Source organism: Pseudonaja textilis, chromosome 3, assembly GCF_049901715.1.
Source record: "Pseudonaja textilis isolate UNSWEBS1 chromosome 3, rPseTex1.2, whole genome shotgun sequence".
Classification (NCBI taxonomy): domain Eukaryota; kingdom Metazoa; phylum Chordata; class Lepidosauria; order Squamata; family Elapidae; genus Pseudonaja; species Pseudonaja textilis.
The window spans coordinates 72,323,787-72,348,771 of record NC_141992.1 but is presented as its reverse complement, the minus strand read 5'-3'; the positions used below and the strand labels follow the sequence as shown (position 1 = coordinate 72,348,771).

Here is a 24,985-nt window from a genome sequence, read left to right as displayed (position 1 = left end):
CATAACAGATACACTTAATAAAAGATCGTAAAATTATATTGATTGAAAAGATAGAATCAATGTTCACATTGGAAAAAAGCAAAATAAACAGGGAAACCCTACAACAAAGGAACGGGTTATAAATAACTAGGTTGTTTAAAATGACAACAAAAAACTCCAAAAAAAGAAAGCACCCTAGTTGACGTCACTCACTCTTGTCACTTGAAGAAAGACAATTAGTGTAACATCTTGCTGCCCAGCAGACATTCTTGCTTCAGAGATTTCTAGCACACCTGATTAAATCCAAATTGGGGTGGGAAGGAATTGGGAGACCGGAACGTTGCATGCTTATTTTAATATTTCTGACATCTCAGATCTTAAACATCCCTTTCTAATAAAGCAAGAACTAATTGAAGCCAACTACAGTGCCTAGCCATCTGAGAAAACTAGTAACTTTTCTGTTAGCTTCTAGATTTGTTCATTTTCTCAATTTGTCCAATTATGTCAATTTATTAACATTAACAGAAATAAGCAGGGCAACAGTTCCAAGTTATTTTCAATAGAATTCAAGCTACTTTGGATCTTTGTAAATGATGCTAGTAACTGCCCACACTTAAGAAAAAAGGAGTCATGGGTCAGTCAGCCAGATGTTTAGAGTACATGATGATGATGATGATGAGAACTATTATTAAATACATAAAAATATGTAATCACAACTGCAAGATTTCTAGCTGGGATTGATTGGCTTTCATACACACTGAGTTCTTCCCAAGAATCCCAGATGTTGTTGTTATATTACATTTATTCATCTACTATAGTGTTTTTCAGTTATGATAAGCTATAAATGACATTTATAAAAATAATGACATGCCTAACAACCAGGGAATAAGTACATCTTGAAAAGGAACATGAAAATTTCAAGGCTCCAGAGAATGGCAATTCCCGTAGAATCTGTTTGGAACTATAAAAGTAGCATTTGTATTGTGACATCATTTCTCCCCTTAGGTTTTCTTACATGGACATCCCTTAACAATTTCTCACTTTTTAGGAAAAAAACATCACTTATCTGGAAAAGAACCTCTTGACTTGTGCAGGTTTCTCCCTTACTATGTCTTCAAAGTTAATCTAATTTCCTCAAGAAGAGGAGGACAAAATAATTTGATGGTTCAGAATACAGACATTTACATTTCTGAACAGTGATGGAGTTTTGGAATCTATTTCTAGTTGACTTATGTCCTGAATCAAGACCTGTTAAGATGTGCTGTAGCCTCCAGAAGCTCTCTAAAACATCTCTAATAAAAACCTGACAGGTTTGATAGACAATTCACTATAACAACCTCAAAGAAAAATATGGTCACTCGTTTTTAAAATTATCAGGATTAGATTTCTAGGATTAGATTTTAAAATTTAAATTAAATGCTTATCTAGAAATAAGGGTTGTACCAAATCCCTCCAAATTGCCATCTTGTGTAACTGATTTAATCTATTTTATTAAACATTTTGGATTGGCAATGTAATTCTGTGTGTGTGTGTGTGAGTGTGTGTATGTGTGTTATTCACTGAGAATAATTATTATGTTTGATGTCTATAGCTATTCACTTTAAATTTTAAATGAGTCACAGGAAAAAATACGGAAATATAAAAAATAACATATCTTTAATAACACAAACACTTCAAAACTCTAACCAATGAATTAAATAATTGTGGTAGAGCTCTAGAGTATCAGCTCAATTTAATGTACTGCAATTAGATGGAGCTTCTCTGTTACTATGCCTGGAACATACCGATTCTGTTGTGACACATTCCATAAAACATTGCTATGTTAATCTATTACACAGTATTTACATATATATTTACTTATTTTATAATTTGATATACTAACATGTTTATGGTTTACACAATTACAATTATAAAATAATAAATAGCATAATACGTAGAGTAAAAGCCATGAAAATTAACAATTAACTAGAAAAAGAATTAGAAAAAGAATTTGCCACTCTCGATGTTTTTTTTAAAAGGTTCAGAAGCTAAATCCCAAAATGATTATTTCACTAGATATCAAGTGGAAAACAGGAAGATGCCCGAGAAAAAGTATTAAGCAACATACTGTCTGCCATGAGTGATAGCAACATTTGTTAGATTGTTAATCCTGTCTTTCCATCTAGGAGGCTTACATAGGATCTCTCTCTTCATTTTATCCTGATAACATCAATCCTCTCAAGATAGATTGCAATTTGAACCCACTCTTGGTCCAAAACCTCAAACGTTACAACACATCGATTTAACAAGAAATAAAACAGGTTAACTTTATATCCAGGTAACCAGGATCTGAATGTGTGGTTTTTAAAGATGAAAGGGGGAGGAAAAAGCCATTAAGTTGTGTTTCTAGTTTGATAGGCCTACGGAGCAATTGATCCAGCAATCCTGATTTTTAAAAGATATGAAAAAATATTTTAAAACAGGTAAACTCATGGGAAGCTTGTACAGGCACTCCTTGACTTACAATAGACCGTTCAAAGTTACAATGGCACTGAAATAAGTGACTTATGCACCCCCATTGCAACTGATTCATAGTTATGATGATTGCAGTGATGTGGAGTCACATGATCACTATTTGTGACTTTCTCACAAGCAAAGTCAAATAGGGAAGCCAGATTCACTTAGCAACCATGTTACTAACATAACTATGGCAAGAAAGGTTGTTAAATGGCACTAAACTCACTTAACAAAAATGTCTCACTTAACAACATAAATTTTGGGCTCAACTGTGGTCGTAAGGTGAGGACTACTTGTATTCAACTAGGAATCCTGCAGCTTTTTTTTTTTTTTTTTTTGCACAGAGGCTTGGAAAACTTGAAAAGGAATTCATGAAACGGAACAGTTTCTCTCCCTGAATTATCATTATTCAGCGTGGGAAGCAGGATCAACCATGGTATTTCCTGCATGAAATTAAGAATACCATCTGATTTTCAGGAAAGGAAGTCTCATTAGATCCATCATAGCTTATAAAAAATGTATGAGAATTGTAAATAACGATTTCCCGGAAAGCTACAGAGAAGAAAAGGAAACAAGCAGCCAGTCATCAAAAGAAACAGCTAAAAAAAAGGCATTTTAATTTACCATCCCAAAAGGTAGAATTAGCAAGTCCACCTGCACATCAGAGTATTAACCTGCCTCTAGCTATTGCAATATTAAAAGAATTATTAACTGGTGGAGCAACACAACTCAGAACTTTTTCTTTTTTTAAAAACCCTGTATCTGCATTGGTGTTCTCTCCATTTTTCCAAACAAAGAAAAAGACAGGTCCCTGCCTGGAGGAATTTACAAACTGTGACAAGCATTCACTCCCTATGAACTCAGGACTTCTGGAAACAACCGGATTTGACACTTTTCAGGTTTAATTTTTTTTCTTTGACACTTATTTCCTAAAGGCTTATGCTTTTTTTTAAAAAAAGGATTTAAACCTCTTCTGTCCTTAGGCTATAACTTCTAAAAACAAGTATTCTTGAATGTAAATTGAATTTAACCACAAATGCAAACAAGGAGATAGGTAAGACATCTGTTTTTCAAAGAACCTGAAAAGAATATTTTTTTCTAGTGGGGGTAAGGGAGAGGAAGAAGAGAAAAGAAAAAGGCAAGGAACTTTAGTTCTATTAGAATGTGGACGAGAATTTTACCACCACCACCCCCTCAAAAAAATCATGCATTTTTCGACATTCCTACAATGGTCAAAACTGAAAGCATCCAAATCCATTCACACATTCTGCAAATGTTTAAGAAAGCCAGAGTTGATTATGTATCTCACTTCTTTCATTCCAAGTTTGCTGAGGACATTATATAAAACATAAAATTGTACATGCTTTCTTTCTATGGTTGTAAAGCTCTCTTAAAGTTCCTAAGGTGCCTAATACTACACACATTCAGTGCCTGTTAAGACTTCTGACCTCCCATAGTCCTCTGTAAGATTCCTGCAGGAATGGCTTCAATTTATGCTTAGATCTTTCTTTCTACATGTCTTCTTAACATTCTATATAGTTTCATACAGAATAAAATGCACACATCTGTCTGTCTACCTATGTATTTCCTTGTTTCCAGCTGAGTACTCTCAAGAATTCTTTCTGAAAGTCAAAGTTTTCTGAGTCATTTTCCATTGCCAACACACACACACATAAAAACCCTGTGATGTGCTATGTTTCATTGCTAGTCTGATAGAGTACCACCTGTGCAATCTTGCTGAACTTTCTATTCAGCCTACCTGTTGAAAAAGGAAAAAAAAAAGGAAAAGACTCCTCAAACCTGTCTATCTTCTCTGTAAGTACTTGCCTGGCATCTTGTGAAATCTCTGTAATTTTCTTTTGATTACAATGCAGACAGACTCCCAATGCTTTCTCAATTAATGTTGTCAAAAGCATCACAAATTCTTGGGAAAGTGTCAAGAATCTACTACTGCTTCAGATCTTGGGGCGCTATGGAAAGAATCTGGGGGAGGTTTTCCTTATTACTGATATCCTAGACACCATGTGTTTAATTAAGTCGTTTCTCTATGACAGAAATCTGTATCAACAATAGTGCAATTAATACTCTCACAGATCCTCTTACTTCTGACAGCTTCTAACTCATTTAAGCCACCCTTGTGCCCTACAGTTTAACATCACTAAAAGGGTCATGGTGACTCTTTTTTTGAGTCCAGCAAGGAGGTTAAAATCACAAGAGCATATAATTTCATTCAGCACTTTATGTGCAGCTGTTCATTTGCAAAGACAGATACCATTGCCATCAGTATGGCTATTTAAAAACAATACATCTGCTTTGTCTGGAAAAAAAAATGATCTGCACAATTTTAATACTCGTGCTACCCGTGCTGTAGAATTACTTAAAATTTAAATACTAAATCTAAATGCCTAGAATGATAATAAAGGCCCCGTGGAAAAGTCAGATTCCTACTCTTGTTCACCAAGCACAATTTGAATAGAGGATTAACTACACTTCCTTCCCTAAAGGTGGCACCACAAGCATCCAAACAGATTTCGCAAAATAGAAATTAAGAAAGGTTTGCAGAAGATGTATTTGGCAGAAAATAGCAATTAAGGTTATCTGCATTTTAAAGGTATCCATCAATTCAGACAATCTGAGTATAACTGGAATCCATACTAGTGAAAAGGATGTTGTTTTTTTGCATTTGGGATAACTGCACAGAAAATTGGTAACTATTTCTATGATGCTCAGCTGCTTTAAACTTATGCAGCATGTTGGAATTAAAAGTAAATCCATTTTGATTACAGGATTCCTATCTGCATTCTGAAATGCGGTGAGTAATAGCACACTATAGCTCTGTTGTTTAAGGAGGAAGAGAAAAAGAAGTTTCTCATGTTGAAACAAAAAGATGTAGCTACAGTAACTCATGCAAATCGGTTGGAGAAATATTGTATCACCTTATATTGCTGATATGGTTTAATCGTTTTGCTATCTGTCTGGTTATACAGCTTAGTTTCATGCTGCTGAAAGTGCCAGAAATCACTTCAATGAATAAATATCAATAAAAGATCGGTTCAGGGAGTAATTAAGAAGAAAAGATCTCAGAGTCAAAGGGAATAAATCTAAACCATACTAAGGACCGAAACAAGCACTATAATACTGTGGGACTTTATTCATGGAAAATATGAGTAGATACAACTAAGCCTGTTTTTAATCTTGGATTTTGAAATTCTGGGAAGTGTATCAAATTATCAGCCTGTAAAGTCAGAAAATGGTTTTCCTGTTACATAAGAGAAATATAACATATGAAAAATAATATGCTCCCTGCAAAATAATGTATTATATAAAATAATATTTTAAAAAATCAAATATAAGTGGTGGTAGTGGTTAAAATGCAGTGTTGCAGGCTAATTCTGCTGACTGCCAGCAGTTTGATCCTGACTAGCTCAAGATTGACTTGGCCTTCCATCCTTCCAAGGTTGGTGAAATGAGGACCCAGATTGTTGGGGGCAATATGCTAACTCTGTAAACGGCTTAAAGAGGGCTGCAAAGCACTGTGAAGCTGTATATAAGTCTAAGTGATATTGCAATTGTTCAATGAATTCTTCTGTTTTAAATACAAAGAAAATGAGTCTTCTTAATGTAATTACTTTTCTAAAGAGGTGTTCAAATGCAATGTAGGCCAGTGATCAAAGCAAAATTACAAAACAGTAAACAAACAGTAACAAACAAACAGTAAACATCTATAACGGTAATAATAGTAATATCTATTCCTGCCACACTGTGAATGAGAAGATCTGGGTGTTGATTCCTATTCTTTCATTTACTTCATTGGGTAGCTTTGGGTCAACCTAACCTAATTCACAAGCTGGAGTTCTAAAGATTCAGTGGGAGAAGGGGACAATACCACATAGGCCACTGTGAGCCATTAGAGGGACTGTGAAAAAGAAATATAATAAAAGAAATTAAAACTAAATCCTTGATTTAGTTTTATGTTTGTGCTTTAATGCCTGGGTCAAGGGTTATGCTAGTCTGAATATAAGGGGCTGAACTTCAAAACTGAACGAAGCCTGAGAAATACCTTAAGCCCTAAAATAATTAATTTGTCCACAACCCTTGATATTCCATGAAGTTAATTTTGCTTGGGGCCTGAAAGAGAGTTTAAGCTATGGTTTTAATGCTGCAGGAATAGAAAACTATGCATTTCATGGAACGATGCTACAAATAATTCTGGCACTGCTATAGATACTGCAATATAATGTAGAGAAATAACATGAGGAATATCTCTTAGGGGGAAAATTGACATGGATGAGGTTAAGTATGATATTTAGCTATGGGGAGACTAAGATAGAGTAAGTGAGATAAATAATTCTATTTGGTAAAAAGAGGGCAAATGCTGTATTTGAACCATTTTGAAGAAGGAAGTTGTGGTACAGACAGGTATTGACAGTTACAAGATGAAAGACAGGGTTTGTTGAGTCTCTGAACATATTATCACAGGCATCACAAGTAAAGTGATCTCTGAATTCCCTATAATGGTCTTAAATTAGATATTCTACAAAAATAGGACTTGGTTTCTATGGTGGACATTCTGACCCTATGACATCATTAAATGTTTGATATTAGGACAATTTCTTTTCTAAAAGCAGAGAAGGGTAGAAACAGTTGCTCATATCTGCTTCTACCCTGAACAGTATGTATAAACTCCAATCATTTTTTAAAAAAAGGCTTAACTGATGTTCTTTGTCCCTGAATGTTCATTTTTGAAAAGAAAATGGATGTCAAAGAATGAAATGCATGTGTTTACTTCATTGGATCAGACCAAATTTAATCATATTTAGAACAGGCTCACTGAAATCAATTTTGTCCTATTAACTTTAATGGATTTAATGAAGGTAACACTAAGTTTGGGTACAATCCAGTATTTTTTTTAATAATTATTCTGCAACACTTTCAAGCTCATTTGGATTAAGTAGATTAATTTATACATGTTATGCTTTTTTTAAAAAAAAACCCAATAAACTATTATTTTTCTGTGCTTAACCACATCATATGGCTGCTGCATATTTATTGTGAACATACAAAAGATTATTCCGACAAACCAGAGACAATGAAATAAAGCATAGGATTATTCAAAGCTCTTATTTGAAAAATATGTTTGCATGAGTATTTCTTTATTATATTTATCATTTTTAGAAACTGTATATTACAGTAAACCAAGGGTTTAGCAGATTTCGATTTAAGGCAGAGGTGTCAAACTCGCAGCCCGCAGGCTGGATTTATCATGCACTGGCCACACCCACGCCCAGTTTAGCAAAGGGGAAAAGTCATGATATGTCACATGACGATGAGAGTTTGACACCCCGACTTAAGGTCATAAAATCTACTGGATCCAAGTTTGTCCAAATTTGTCACATGGATGGATGCTGTTCACTGTTCAGTTCAGATAATTTTTGCTGATGTTCTGTAAAATGTGCATTCATTGTTTTAGCAAAGTAGTTTTACTTATACTTTACTTACTAATTCAGCTCAAAATTTCTATTGCTGAGAAAATTGTTAAGTGAGTTTTGCCTCACTTTATGACTTTTCTTGCCATAATTAAGTGAATCACTGCAGTTGTTCAATTGGTAACATGATTGTTAAGTGAATGTGGCTTTCCCATTGAATTTGCTGGTCAGGAGATCCTGGTGGTTACATGACCCCAGGATACTGCAACTGTCATAAATATGAGTCAGTTGCCAAGCATATGAATTTTGATATTGTGACCATGGAGAGAGCTGCAACAGTCGTGAGTGTGAAAACAATCATAAGTCACTTTTTTCAGTGCCCTTGTAACTTCGAAGTCACTAAACGAAGTATTGTAAGTTGAAAGCGACCTCTATGTATATATTTTGGGCTGTAAAAAATATCACTTTTAATGCTAGTCATTTCAATAGAAGATTTATTATAATTCTTTTAAGAAATTAACATGAAAAGTATTCTAAATGAAATATTTAATTTAAAGGTAAGATATAAAGGTAAGATAGAAAATATTCCACTTTGTGTGTGTTTAATGTTTATGTATTATATATGTACATGTATGTGTATATATATGCATATATGTGTGTGTGTGTATGTGTGTGTGTGTATGTATACCATATAGAAATGATATAGTTGGACTGAAAGACCTCCAAGGTCCTTTCCAACTCTGTTAGTCTATTCTATCTCTATCAACTCTATGTAGATAGATATAGATATATAGATATATGAGTTTTACTTCATTGCCTTAAAAAAGCTCATCAGAGTAGCCTTTAAACATTTTCCTGTATGTTCAATAGAATACTGACTGAATAGGTAACTTTTCAAATTCTTAGCACAACCTCTGATAAAATTAAACTCAAGGCTAACCCAATCACTTTCCTCTTTTGTTCCTCAACCGATGGCATTGATCTAAAGGGGTGTCAAACACAAGGCCCATGAGCCAGATCTGGCCTATGGGGTGTTTAGATCTGGCCTGGGGGGGACCTTGGAAATAGCGAAGGACCATCTGATGCCTCTGCCAGTGAAAATGCGCCCCTCCCAAGCTCTGTTTTTGGCAGAGGGTTGCAGAAAGCCATCCCAGCTTAAAACAGAGCTCGAGAGTCCATTTTCTCTGACAGAGCATTCAGGCCACAAGTGCCCCTGACATCAGTGACACCCATGAAGTCAAACACAACCTTAAGAGGGCCCTCAATGAAATTGAGTTTGATCCCCTCATCTAACTACTTAGGATAATCTGTTTTCTATTCAGAAATGAAGATACACACTATTCAAAGTTGCATTTTACACATCTACACTATTTTTATACCTTAGTGTATAGACCTATCTTACTTTATAGCACTTCTGATCCTATAGTTTTTACATTTACAGTACACCAAGCAATCAGTTCTATATAATAGAAGTGATGAAAGTTTATCAACAGTTGAAGAGGAACATTTAACAAAATTTATATGAAGTAAAATGAAAACAAAAATAGCAAAGCCCACAAGTTTTTCTGTGCATAACATATATTTTAAAATTAGTGGATTTCAGCAGCCTGTAACAAAATATTTTTATTGCGTCCCCTTGCCAATTATTTATCTAAACAGCATTCTCAGTGTTTAATATCTATATGTGAACCATAGTATATTGGAGATATTTCTTCCCTGATGAAGCTTGCTAAATGTCTGCTCTCTGGCAGTTTATATAATGATACTATTTTTTTAAGTTCCTATACATATTTGGTTCTGCATTTGCCACATAATTGGAAATATGAGAATGCAGTAACTTGCAACAAAAATATTAAATTACATTCCCTGGGAGCTCAAAATGGAAACTGAAATGAAAACCTTCACAATGTCCGTGTTAAAACTAAACAGTCTCCATGAGATGCTTTACTGTCACATACTTATGCTAGCACAAAACAATTAACTTGCTTTTTTATATATTTCATTGTGAAGTGGGAGGAAAGTGCCAATGCTAACATAGTTCTCATTATACATAGATATGGTATTAGAAATAGTGTATTTAGTATTAAAGATTGTCCTTATTTTGGCATGGCATAGGTAAATTTTATAGCAAAACTGTCATCTTGCTTTTGTTTTGTTTTGGCAAAACAGCAGCATTCATTCTAATTCCAAATATATTAGATTTTCACTTTATTAAGCAGTTTACTATATTTATTTATAAGCAGTTTATTTATTTATTTATTTATTTAAAATAGTTAAAGAAAGAATTCCTACCTTGGGCAGGATCGGGTGGACCAAATTCAAGAGAATATCGTAGGATGAAATTGTTGTTCCACACATACAGTTGATTGTCTCTTGGATTGTAATCCACAGCAGCAATATAATGATACATGTTGGGGAAAGGAATGTCTACATATTCTCCTCGGCTTAACCTGGTGTTGTAAATATAGTCGATGGCATTTTTACCAGTTTCACTTTCATTGTCTTGGTAAACTGATCGCACAACGTAAAGCACCCCACATATCATAAAAGCATTAGAGGCTGCTCGTTTGTCGTAGGTTGTTTCCCATGTTGCTTCAAAACGCAGAGTATATGGATTGAGTTGGCTAATGACTATCATTCCATTGTTTTGTTCTGTGGCATAAATTACCCACAAGCCATTTTCATCCACTGCCAGATCAATATCAGTCTTTCCCCCCCATCTGTAAGGGGATGTGTCATGGTAGTTGGCAGAATTTATAATAGCTTCTCCACTCTTAATTCTAGTCCTTAAGTCAAATTTCACAATGTTTCGGGTTCTTTCCTTATTAAAAAAGACCGCACCATCATACACCACAAATCCAGTACCATCCACTCGATTCGGAAGCTTATACGTTGTCTGTTGGCGTCCATTTTGGAAGTCCTCTAAAGATGCGTATTCTATCAAAGTATCAGTGCGGTATGGAGTCCATGGCATGAAGTATATTTTATCTGCAGCCTGAAGAGGATCTTTGCACCACGCACCTGCCTTTTGTTCAGTTTCATATAAATTTGGGGAATCCACCACAGCTTTCAACGTCCCAGGGCAAACAAAAACTGGTAGTCACAGAAAAAAGCAAGACAAGACTGATTAAAAAACATATGAATAAAATTCACAATATCCATAAAGTCTAGGCAAGCACACTATGTCTGTATAACTTTAAAGAAACAAAACCCTTTAACTAATAATAATGCCTTATAGTTCATATGTAATTAATACATGTAATAACCTCTGTCATCATGGTTTTTAAAAGTTACAGTACTAATCAGTACCTGCAGTCTTTCCTCTGACAACAAACCAAGGTTCTATGGCATATTAAATCTGGAAAAATAGAACTATCCTTGTATAAGAGCATTTATTTGCCCGAAGTTCTAATTGATGTGTAGCAGTTCAACTGATTGGTAGATGTTTTTAATTCTTAACATTTTCAAGAAACATTCAGAAAACCTCAGATTGAAAACAAAGCTGCTTCGACATACAAGGGGGAAAAATTAAAATTAAAACATCAGATCCATAGACCTTCATCAAGAGCAACAGAAATAAAGAGCAACCAAAGCAATGGATGGAACAGACCAGGAACCCTGTAATTATGGCATGCTATGGAGAGGGTTCTGGAAAGCCAAGCAAGATGACATTTTTATTAACAAAGAGTCGTCATGGGTAAGAGAAAGACAGGGAAAGAAAAAGAGAGGGAGGAAGAAAGCAACAGGAGTCTTCATCTCAGAGCAGGTGCCATCAGATACTAAATCCCACCACCTGCTTTTAAATAGCTGAGTCAGTTTAGCAGCGAAGTCAGTTTATTGCAAAATTGCAAAATCAACTTCTTTAAGGAAGGATACGTATGAAATCCTGCTGATTATTACAATCTCAGAGTGTTATGGGAAAGGGGAAGGGGAGAAGGTCAACATCCATAAGGCACATAACAAGGAGCTGAGGGGTTTGGACTATATATGTTATTTACCTTTTTGCTCCACTTCTATTTCAAGCATCGGAAGAAAAATGAAAAAAAAAGTGCAAGGGAAAAAAAAAGAAGATTAACACAAATTGACTATTAGGCGAAGATTAAATTAGTTAACAGATGTTAAACACAGGGAGAATAAGAACTGCACAACATTGGATAGAGAGAAACAGACAACAGGAAAACCTAGCTGGAGAAAGATTCTACAGTTACATAAGTGAACATGGATCAATCATTTTAGTAGGTTAAAGAGGCAGTACAGAAAATGCTGGGATGTAGTTTCACTTAGTCAACCTGAATAAATAATGAAAGACTTGACTAATGCATGATATACATAGCCTTCTGTTACCCAAGCAGCCTTAACAAGTGCACGTAAAAGGCCTTCTATTAATATGCTATCATATGCATGTGTTTTATATATTGTATTTTAGTATAAAGAAACATCTTTGGTTAAAGGAAAGGATAAATGGATTTGCATAGGCAGATCTCTTTTGGGACCCCAATCTTATTCTTCTACCAGATAGAAGTGTTACTGTTACTGAAGATACACTAGTAAAATTGGATTCACCTTTATGCTTAAAATATTTAATTCAGACTAGCCTCTTGTAAAGTTTCTTTGAGACTGCAAATCCAAAACTTGAACCAGAAGCAAACCCAATATATTTGGGCATTTAAAGAGTTCTCAACTGGTTTGCTTTTTATGTAATCACCAATTCATGGCGAGTTTAGTTTGCTGTTTTTCTAAATACAGAAGTTTCTTTAATTTTTATTTTAAAGATATAATTTCTTGTGGTCTTTAGCTTTACTCAACTTTTCATTTAAGGGCGAAGTGGACAAAAATGCAAATCAAATTGGGCATACATGTAAGTACTTACAACATAGAAGAATATCTCTTAAGAATAACCGACAGTGGATTGAGCTATGGCGTAGAGTTACTGAATAAACCACAATTATTCAGCACCCTAAACCAAAAGCAAACAAACCACAGAACAGCTTAGCATGATGTATGTATTCATTCAATATATTATTAGTCTCAAAAAACTGTGCTTTGCTGAATCAATTGATGTATAGAAGCTTTGAGTTTTCCTTTAAATCAAAGATTTCCCAATTTTAGAATTTTCAGAAAAGAAAAGAAAGAAAAGATCTACAAAATTGAATGTGACCACTTATTTTGGCTATGAATTTTTCTATGGCAGATCATCTAGCCTGTTAGATGGATATCTATTGGTCATATCTAAAAGCCTATTTCAATGATGACAGTGAAGTCCAGAAATTCAGCCTAAAATAATGCAAATGAACAGCCAAGGGTGCATACAAAACAAATAATTTGGGCACGTAGATGGCATTGTGGAAAACACGTTTTCATTTTATACATATTGAAAATGAAGTTAAACTGAAAAGGTAGAGACACAGTCCTTAATGCTCATGTATTATTATTCAGAGCTATGGACTTTCTTTACTTTGGTTTAAAATACCGCTGTTTTATAGATCAGGGGTCTCCAACCTTGGCAACTTTAAACCTGACGGACTTCAACTCCCAGAATTCCCCTGACAGCCAAGGTTGGAGACCCCTGTTCTAGATCACATGGGTTTGCTCAGAAAAGTCTTTAAGCAAGCTGATCTTTCCCATTCTGCCACGTAGGAAATAAGATTACCAATTTTACTATTTGAACTTTCTCTCTCTCTCTCTCTCTCTCTTTTTTTGGCTGTTACCAATTATAGAAAAACAATCTTCAGAGAGATATCCGAAGTCTTTTCTCGTTCATAAAATCCTGGCAGCAAACCTTAAGCTAAAATATATATAATTTTTGTTCTTTGCAAACTCCATAAATAAGAGTGCAACATCTTGGGAAAATTAGATTATACTTTTTTCCATGGAACATGCTTTCCCCTCTCATTATGATGCAGAGGGAAGGTGGCAACTTCTTCATGTTAGCTGTATTGCTGGTTGAAAACACCAGGGTTAAAGAAGTAGAGGTTCAGGAGATCAAAGGAGTAAAAAAGGTCATTTGTTTTGGAGAATGGATGATTACCAGCTATTTCATAGTGAAGAAATGTGATACAATTAAAATGTCTTTACTTGCACCATCCCTAGAGAGAGAGAGAGAGAGAGAGAGAGAGAGAGAGAGAGAGAGAGAGAGAGAGAATAAATCACCAACCCAACAATAGATACGTTCACAAGTGATTTTAAAGCACTAAAAGCAGAAAAACCTACTACCTTGATTCCATTAGTTCACCTCATCTTTCAATATGCTACACTGGTTTAATGTAATGCACCTTACCCTGGTTTCATTTCTCAATGCTTAGAAATGCGAATGTTTGGATTTCAACTTTAGAAATAATAAATCTTTTCACTAATATCGAAATGGAGACATCTGCTCCATCAATATCTTATCCCACTACCTATTAAAAAATCAGGGTGGTTTACATTCAAAAGTTAAATGAATATTAGAAATGTTTTAAAGGCCAATGTCAGAAATATCCTGGATTGAAACGTTCCTCACATACATAACTAATTTTCTATAATTCAAACGGAAAAAAGATGACAGAGGAAAGAAAAAAATAAAGAAAGGTAAGATTTTTTTTGTGGAGAAAAAAATCATCAATAATCCCAGGAGGAGAAAGGGAAAGGTAAGGTCCACATTAAAATTTGAACAATTTTGTGTTTATAACTACAGTTTCCTCTTACTGAGAGAATAAGGATTTGTTCCTAGAGGTCAAAATATATGCTTAAATATTGTTTGTGCATTATTCCATGTGACTATTATGCAATTATCTGTTTTTCTCTTATAAGCAAAAATATATTTTGCAAAATCTCATCTTGGTATTTTATGCTGTAGAATTGGACTCTGGAGACACAATGACTTTTAGACCTGAATTAAATCTTCTGTCTAAAACGAATTAAGTATAACAGTCTAGAAGGAAGAAGTAAACAAGAAACAAAAATCAGATTTATGTTTTCATTTAGGTAAATTTAGGTATTTTGCATCAAATTAACCTGAAATAGGACAAAGAGTTATCATCAGAATATGTACCAAATTACTGTTTATTATCCTGTTTTTTTTTAAGTGGGATAATAAACAAACTACTAGTTTAATATAATTAATCCAAAGCAGGGATATATTGAGGATGTTCAGATAAACAGTCAATACAACTATGTTTTACCAAACAGAATTCCATAAATCTCCTTCCCCTGTAGGACTTTTTCATTTGTTTAAATAAATAATGCTGATTTGTGTCCACATACACTTACTTGCATGCATAGTTCTTTTTCTATTGAAACTAACAGGAAAATCTACATATTTATCAGAATACATGCAAGACTTTGAGTGAAATGTACAAGCAACTTGCTGCAAAATAAATACTAGCCATAAAATTGCTTTATTTACTTTTGGTTTAGTTAAAAATCATTCACCTTGAAAAATGTTGGTCATGGCACTCTTAATGCAGCATGCCTCAATGCCAAGGAAATTTATTACATATTTCATACCAAATTTATTTTAAACACAAAGGCATTGTCCAAAAAAATTATTTCCATGACAGTAATTATTTGGAACCATCACATTTCTCTTTAATAATGATATAGTCTACCAAATAAATCTTATGCACTCTATTCAATCATAAACTGTAAAATACACAGTTAAATTACTTCAATTAATTTTAATGATACTCAAAAACAGTTTTACCTGGCTAGGGTACATTTTTACTAGATCTGAACAATCTAAATCAATTTACTATCCCAGGAAATAGAATATAGCCAGTAAATAGAACAAAAAATGTTTAAAAAGAGGTTTGTAATTCATCACTTCCTGATGTTTGTGGATGTTAAAAGAAACAACAGTGTACCTGCTCAGAATACTAAATCAAGGGCATAAAGTCAACAAACAAATAAATATTAGTGTCATGTACACAATGGGCACATTAAGTACAGTTGTACATTTTTGGGACAGCCTGGTAACGTAATAAAACTGCAAGGTCCAATAGTACAGCTAGAAAATAAAATAACTCTGAATGTTTTCCACAGAATTCCCGGATACAAGCAAGGCTTAAAATAAAACTTTATGCAGATATATGAAGTGGTGTCTCTGGTGTGCTTTTTAATCCTACAAGGACTGACTTAAGGTATTTGGAGTATCAACATACACTGCACAATTCAGAGAAATGTCAAGTGGGCTTCTCTCCATTGCTCTGTAATTTATTCAATAACGCCCTTATTTCAAATTTGCATTTTAGGTCTAGTTTAAAATTCTGATTTTAACAGTATTTCTCTTGGAAATGTAGAATTTTGAAGGGGGGCATAGAAGATGAATTGATGGTCGGAGAAAGTATTTTTTGAAAATAAAAGAAGAAAAAATTCATTAAATATATGTATTTTAGATGGCTAAAATTGGGAAGTGGAATACATAGAGCAACAAAGTTCAAAAGTAGGGTTTTTTTTCCTATTTGTAACATATGGTCTCCAAATAATTTACCACATAAACTGATGAATAGATGGTGCTCATTTAATGAATAGATTAATGAGTACCTGGAGTTCAACTGAGATAACAAACTGATATCTGAACAATAACAGAAGTGTATGAACACTGGAATGCATTATTCTTATATACTAAACATCTGCCTTGCCACATTATTCTTATATACTAAACATCTGCCTTGCCTTCTATTCCTCTTTATGGTAAGTTTGCCAGTGCTTTAATTTTGATTTAATTTTTAAAATAAGGGTCACAACTGAGCATTGTGTTCTTGGAAATTCCAAAATTCCAAAGTAAGCAGAGGAACTAAGAAAATATAAAGTTCTAGTAAGACACAGAATGTAGATTCTCTTAAGGAAGGTTTATACCATTATCCTATATAGGAATACATCTCATCGTATTCAAAGTTTATGCTGGCTTAGTTATAAATTTGATGATTTTTTTAAAGAAAATATTCTGTGCCAGGAATTTTTCAAAATCTATTTCATGAAATCTTAGGATCTTTTGAGAACTTTATGGATTCCATCAGAGATTGGAAGTGGGAGTGGAGTTCACTGGAATTCAGCCCATTTTCCAGATATAGTTTATTTCTTGATCTGCTCTAATCCCTGCATGTCACAAAACTGATGACAACTGCAAATCCGAGACAGCAGGACCAATACCTGCCATATATGATGATTCTTCTCCTCTTTTTTGTACATGCAATAATATGTGCCTAAAGGAAAAGTTCCAAAATGAAGAGAACAAATAATAAAATTTAAAATGTTATGACTTCCTAAAGTTCTGCTGTTTTTTTTTTAATTCCAATGATGCTTTCAAACATATAGTTAGTTATTAATTGTTCTCATGTATTCCAGGGTTAACATTAGGGTCCATTCTTACAGAACTTTGGATTTTTGATCATTTGGCCTTTTCAGTAATGATTTTGTAAAAAGAAAAGAAAAACTATAAGGAAGTATAATCCCAAATCTATTCATTCTTTTGGACCTCTTAGCTGTGAGAAGAAATTGAAATGCCCAAAGAGAGTACAATCCTAGCATGAAACAGTCATCCATCAATGGCCAAGTGGGGTCAACAATAACAAAAGTCAGGCTGCAACGAAAAACTGCAGTCATTCTTCCATGTTTTTAATAAAAAAATAGATAATGCTTTATATTGTAGCTGCATTGGTAGTAAATTAGCTCAGTATGCACTGTCTGCTAATGATGGTTTCCTCTCTCCATGGTCTTGAACCTGAAACATACGATGAATTATAAGTGCATTAACTATGCAACACCATGCAGCACAGTGCTTTAGTGCAAGTAAACGAGATGCACAACATTACGTGCAATAAGCAGTTTTATAACAATTGTAACATGAGCGTACATGATATCCCAGATACTGGTGGTTGCTGTGAATGATCAGTGCAAAGCCTCCAACACCTCAAAATGTTTACATGAAAGGCTTACAATCCCATTTTGCAAACAGAATGTAAAAATCAGAAAAAGGAAGAATTTGGGCATTGCAGAAAGAAGAAAGTGAAACTTTGAAAGCAGGTTGCTACAGAAAAGAGCAGAGATTCGAATAAGCAAATGAAGCTCCTAGGAAGATTTTGAATACGTCGCAGAAATATGGATAATTTCAGAGAACAGATGTATACCTTATTTTGGCATTACTGCTCATATAGTATGTACATATATGAATAAAATGGTTTTTGAAATGTCATAGTGATAGTTCAGAAAAAGAATAGCCATTTTACTTGTATCTTAAATTAATTTGTTTGAATAATTTTCTCCGCCCATTATAAATAGTGGGCAAGGCAATATAACTACAATTACTATGAGTACAGAGAGACAGTTTTGAATGAGAGATTTCCATACACTTGACTAGGAAGTTCCTGAAGCATAAGGGCAATAATACCAAAATTAGGTATTCAACATAAGCAGCACTAAATATACTTTTGCTGCAGTTAAGAGTTGTTAACATTAACATTGTTCCATTGGCCTCATTATTTTTTTAAATCTGCAAATTGAATAAGCTGGTGCTAGATCAGTCACGAGAAAGGTTGAAGCTCTGCACCCAGATAGGAATCAATTATTGGGCTACAGAATTAATTTTATTTCAGCATATGATACAAACCTATTTTTACACTTTAAATGCAGTACAAATTAAACAAAGCACCAGTATGCTTGCTTGAGATTTAAAAAAATAACAAGTAATTAAAAAAGTAAATATTCACCCAATATCAATTCTAAATAGATTTATTCAAATTTAAACTCTAAATTTGGTCCATCGGTTAGAAAAAAAACTCTATCCACAGTAGTCCTGCATAGAAAAACTTAGGAAAATATGTCACAAATGACCACCGAACAGTATTTTGCAATGCCATTCAGAGTTTTCTTCAGTTAACTGAAAAAGAAATCATTTTTATATTAAAAAAAAATTGACTGGCAGGAATGCATCCACATTTGTCCTAAGAGCCCAGAAAATGATCTGAAAATAATATTTATGTATATTTAAACACTTTCTCCTGCTACAGAAATATAAGAACCTTGATATTTGAATGGTGTCATAGCCTCTTTCTGGTAATTTAAAATAGTAATTTCAAGGTAATGTTACGATCAAAATTATCTTTTTCTTAATAGGCAAAAGTGCATACATGCTACAAGAAAAATGATATAATGATAAGACACTGGAAAACATATATTAAAGTTCAACATATGCAGTGCATTTCAAATCTACTGATGGTACAGAAAAATAAAACCACAACAAGCATCTTTTTTACACTGACACAATGGTAGAAATACACAGCAAGAATGGAAAAAAATATGAACTGTGTTTGGCCTTTAATTGCTTCTTAGTAAAGTTCATATAAATACTAAGGATTGCCAGTGCAAATTATATTACAGTGCTTTTTAATGATGTAATTAGGAAAATGAGGATACATACCGTATTTATCGGCGTATAACACGCACTTTTTCCCCCTGAAAATAGGGGGCAAATGATGTATGCGTGTTATACGCCGATGTCCCGTTCCCAATAGTGCCTAGCGGCGGCGCAGCGTCGTGACGCTGCGCCCGCCGCATATTAAAGGGAATGCGTGTTATACGCCTGTGCGTGTTATACGCCGATAAATACGGTATATACAGTATAGATGAAGTCTTGATTGTTAACCTGGTTCATGTTTTTAACACAAGAATAGCACCAATCCCAAATTTATCAACTTATGGAATATGTACCTCCCACTTACTATAAAAAGCTTAAGTTTGTAAATATTAAAATAATTAAATAGGGCACAAGAAATAAATGGATACACAATTCATGCCCCGCTAAATTTTACAGTTGTAGGCAGTATCTTTTTTCTGATAGAAAAGATGACACTAAGTTTGAATTTATATTTAACAATGGAATTCTAAAAAAATAGTGAAACTTTTTGTGAATCAAACAATGTAAGATTGTGACCAGCTGTTGCTATAGTAGGAGGACTGCAGAAACCTCTGTGAAAAGATTTGATATATAGAGATGCAGTCATAAATTGTATATTTCAATAAATCCTTAACAAATCCCAAGTTTCACAGGCTCAACGTGGTACATTAATGATGACATTTTTCTGCAAATTTGCAAACTTTCAATGTGTAGTTATTTACAGATTCCAAATAAGAAAATAGCAAATATAGCAGATGCAAAGGTTTTGGACATGTTTTCAGTCGGTATTTTGTAATATAGGTAGGTAGTCCTCAACTTACGACTATTTTTTTTAACAGCTGTTCAAAGTTAGGAAGGTGCTGAAAAAAGGGTATTTATGACCAGTCCTTGCGTATCAATGGTCACCTCATCAAAATTTGAGCATTTGATAACAATATTTATGATGGCTAAGCTGTCTTGGGGTCCATCTGATCACCGCCTGTGACTTTTCCAGACGGTTTCATATAAGCAATATCAATGGTGTGGGGGGTGGGGTGGGGGGGAGAGAAATAGTCAGGTTTACTTAAAGATTGCATGATTAATTAATCACCATATAATTCACTTAATGCAGCAAAAAGGACATAATAAAAGGTGTGACTCAGTTAAGGGCTGCATGAATTAGCAATAGAAGATCTGATCCTGATTGTGATCTTAAAGTTGAATTTATTGACTGCCTTTTTAATGACCATAAAAGCCATGGTGGTGCAGTGGTTAGAATGCAGTTCTGCACGATACTTCTGCTGACTGCTGGCTCTCTGCAATTTGGCAGTTCGAATATCACCAGGTGCAAGGTTGACTCAGCCTTCCATCCTACCGACGTGGGTAAAATGAGGACCCAGATTGTTGGGGGGCAATAGGCTGACTCTGTAAACCACTCAGAGAGGGCTGTAAGGCACTGTGAAGCAGATTATAAGTCTAAGTTCTATTGCTATTCCAAAGTTACAACAGTGTCAAAGAAATATCTGTGCAACCAATTGTTTCATTTATGACCATACCAGCACCTTGCAGTCCGCCCGATTGCCATTCAGGTTCTCGGTAAATAGTGCATGTTTGTGACTGTGGCAGAGTCCCAAAGTCATGTGGTTACCCATTTGTGTAATCTGTAGCTGGCTTGCAACAAGCAGAGTAAATAGAGAATGAGACATAAAATTATAAGTTGCAGTTACTTCCCTTAATGCTTCCTTAATGACCATGACAAATTTACTTCATGACCAAATGGGAGGTGAGTTCATAAGACAGTTCCAGCCGTGTGATTTTTTGGCTTAAAAAACAGAAATGCCAGACTCAATTTTGGTTTCTAGGTGAGGACCACCTGTGCCTCCTTTTCTAAAAGAAATTAACAGCTGCTAAATTTTACTTTAGCTCAGGGGTATCAAGCTGGCGGCCCACAGGCCAATTGTGTCATGTGAAGGCCATGCCCACCCCAGGTCCATGAAGGGAAAAATGTTGCGATATGTCACTTGATGGCAATGTGATGCCGCAAGTTTGACACCCGTGCTCTAGCTATCTCAGAATCCTATTTGTGACTTGTTGTTGTTGTTGTTCTTCTTCTTCTTTATTTCAGAAGTCTTATAATTCAGAAATATTCTTAGATCTCTTTGTATGTATAATATGTTTGGGATTTCACTGCTGATTTTGAGTAATATTTTACTCGGAGAGTGTAAAGACCTATCCAAAACATTTATCTTTCTTACTTGTAAGTAGCTCCTGACTGCTTTGCAACCATGGTTTAGATTGTCTTCACACTGATAAAATGTCCAAAAATTTGCAAAAAGATACAGGACTTAATTTTACATGATGTAGTGATTGTGTCAGTTTCCATTCACTTATGAATTCGGTGAAAAGCAGATTTTGACCAGGGGTACCTGAACCTTTGCACACAACTCTGACCCTTAATGGAGTAGACATGTAGCTTTTAAAATAGGGAATTCTGCTAGGGAAAAACGATGAATATGTATAATTATAGGTGTATTCTTGATCAAGGACCATGAGATTTAAGCTGGAGGTAAAATAAATTGTGCTAAATCTAGTAATACCCAGGATATTATTCCCAGATACCTCCATGGCACACTCCAATTCATGAGCCAAAATTACCACAGCAAGTAGTCCTTTCAAAACTAATAGTAAAGTCAGTAGTTCTTTACAGAACTGCAAGCCAAGCCAATTTGTCAAGAACTGGTACTGGGCATAAGTACAAATTCCTATTGACTCTTTTGAATAGCTAATTCAAGTTTCTTTTTCTGAGAAGAAAAAAACATCAACTATAGTAGCCTTAAAAGCCAAACACTTAAGAACACAGACAGACACTTGGCCAGCATTACACCATGGCTCCTTTCCACACTTTGTGAAGCTAATTGAAGGCCCTAGCCTGCAAGTGTTTTGCATGCAAAATGGTTCTCAGGCCATAAACATGTGCTTCGTTTCTCCACCAGTATGGCTCCAGCATCAATTGTGAAAGCTAGAGCAAGGAAAGAAGAAGAAGGTGGAAAAAAGCATACTTACTGTAAGGGACACATTCATATTGGACTTCGAGGTATTTATATGTTCCAGGACAAGGATCAGGAAACACATCAGACCCAGTAACTACTATACATTGAGTTCTGTTGTTGCACCTGTAACAGGAGAAAAAAATCAACAGAGCAATTTTAGAGTAACTTATTATTTTTATCTTCTGGTGGTAAGTTCTATAACCCTTGACAATTTAATACTTGTCAGATGCAATGGATTATAATGTGCATGTTTCCCAGAAAGTGGAGGAAATGTGTATACGTTCAATGAATGAATGGTTCAGTGTATAATGAAATGTCGATTCACAGCAATCACGACTAAAAGTTTGGGTAACAACAGATACCCAAAATGTCCTTTTTTCAAAAGTCTAAGTTGTTGTTTTTTGTTGTCATTTTTATGGTTTTTGTTTTTATACTCTACGTTTTGAATGCAATTTTTCCAACAAGTAATGCATTTTCAGTCATTCAAATTATTAAATAGAAATATTTTTTACAAAGCAGCACAATTTAAATAGTTATACTTATAATTTACAGCTGAATATTTTCCAACAGCTGTGCTCTGCATCTGAGGGGGCCAAAGTTTTAAAGATGGAAGTGCTACAATAACCTTGATAGTATTGTGGAGATGTGACAAGCACTGTGCGACCAACACTATTCTAAGTTGATTACACTCAACATAAAATATTATGTTAAATTATAAAACATTATGGTAATATAAACTAACAAATGATTTAATCAGCTCTAAATAAAACTGTAAAATAAAAAGTAAACTAAAAATTTAGAAAATCAATATATTTTTTTAAAAAAGTACAATATTAAAAATCATAAAGGAAAGCAAGTATGAACATTAAAAATATATGAGATTTAATACTGGAACAACTTTACTGAAAATGCATTTTATTCAAGACATTTCCTGCCTCAACATTCATCTCCCACCCCAAAGAAACCTTTACAAGAAATCAAGCCATAATCCATTTCCCATAAAATGACCATGTTAATCTGAAGCTGCTGGTTTAAATATAAAAGACTTGGTGTAGAATATAATATAAAATATATAAAAGACTTGGTGTTTCAAACTAAATTTTAATTTTGAATATAAATGAAGTGATACTTGTCAAAACTTAGAATAAAACTAAGTTCGGCAAAACAATTTTCGGTGTTTCATTGTGAAGTCAAAGGAAGGAGCCAAACAAAAGGTCAGGAACAATTTGGTAACTAAAACAAGGGAAGTTTGGCTGCTCTCCTGGGTAAGTTCTGTTTGTCAGTAAACTAGAAGGAAAGGCAGCCAGATCTTAAAATAATAGTCTAGCCTTTGACTCCAGCCATATATCAAACTACTGCATTACTAGCACTTCCCATACTATTGTATACCCTTGCATAAGTTGAAGACATCAATCTTATGATGGAAAGTTGGGAGTTTCTGACATCTGTCTTCTCAAAAAACAGGTGTAAGATCAAGCCACTTTTTCAATTCATGTTTGCTAAATGAATATTAAAGTGAGCTTAATTGCAGCATTTCAGCATAACTTCAGTGTTGTTACTAAATGATAAAACAGGCATCACCCCTTTTTAGTATTTAGCTTCTGAAAAGAGCCTAGTTTTAACCTTTGGAGGAATATTTTTTTTTTTGCAGAACAGATAAAAAAAAAAACCCATGAAATCTGTCATAGACGTTTGGCTGATTGTCTCATTCCTACAACAATGATACCTGCCTGTTGGTTCGGGTCTACCACTGTAAACCAGACAATGTGTATTCAGCAATTTCCCACAATAAATTTATAATTTCCTTATAAATGTGCCCATCTTAACTAGGTAGTAAGTACTCTATGGCTAGCTGTTACATTTTTATAAAATGCCTTAACAAAAAAATACACCTACATATACTATACATCTTCTTAATAAATTCAGAATGTATTTTCATAACAGTAGTTAGAGTTGTAAACTAACAATGCTTTATATCTCAAGTACTGTAAACTGAAATAGCATGACTTTTCTAGTTGAATTTCTTTTACTGTACTTCAAACGATCTGGATGAGAGAGACTAGGCTGTGGAAAGTATTCAAAGGGATCTTCATAAAACAATTTGGCCCAAGTAAAATCCCTCTCCTTAAAGTGCTAGAGTAGCAGTGACCTCTGATACACTTGGTATGGCTGCTTAGCAATAGCAAGTACTTGAGTTGGCAACAGCTTTAACAATACCAATACCAATAGTACTTAGACTTATATATTGCTTTACGGTGCTTTCCAGCCCTTTCTAAGTGGTGTACAGAGTCAGCAATCTGGGTCCTCATTTTACCCACTTCAGAAGGATGGAAGGCTAGTCAACCTTGAGCTAGTGAGAATCAAACTGCTGGCATCCTGCAGTACTATCTTGCAGTACTGCATTCTAATCACTGCACCAGCACAACTTGGGAAGCATTCTTGATTAACGTCTGCACAGGAAGTCCTTCACTTACTACCATTTGTTTAGCAACTGTTCCAAGTTACAATGCCTTACAACTGGTACACTTAAAACTATCATAGCATCCCCCATAACCACATGATCAAATTTCAGGTGCTTGGCAATTCACATTTGTAAGTATGACAACTGCTGTATTACAATGTCACATTATAGCCATTTGCAACCTTCCCAGCCATCTTCTGACAAGCAAAGTCAATGAGGGAAG

The 24,985-nt window shown here is 34.4% G+C and overlaps 1 protein-coding gene across 18 annotated transcripts in view; it reads right to left on the bottom strand.

Moving 5' to 3' along the window:
- The window catches only part of ADGRL2 (adhesion G protein-coupled receptor L2), a 361,637-nt gene that overhangs the window by 53,483 nt on the left and 283,169 nt on the right, over positions 1 to 24,985 (bottom strand). For 11 of the 18 annotated variants that reach the window (XM_087930083.1, XM_087930085.1, XM_087930086.1 and 8 more), the window contains 2 exons: positions 22,315 to 22,424; positions 10,194 to 10,994 (listed from right to left, as the gene is read on the bottom strand). In XM_087930083.1, the coding sequence (XP_087786209.1) occupies positions 10,194 to 10,994; positions 22,315 to 22,424 (911 nt within the window). Of the gene's footprint in view, positions 1 to 10,193; positions 11,001 to 11,899; positions 11,977 to 22,305; positions 22,425 to 24,985 lie in introns of those variants that run through there. The other 7 variants (XM_087930088.1, XM_087930080.1, XM_087930082.1 and 4 more) reach the window with 3 other exon arrangements.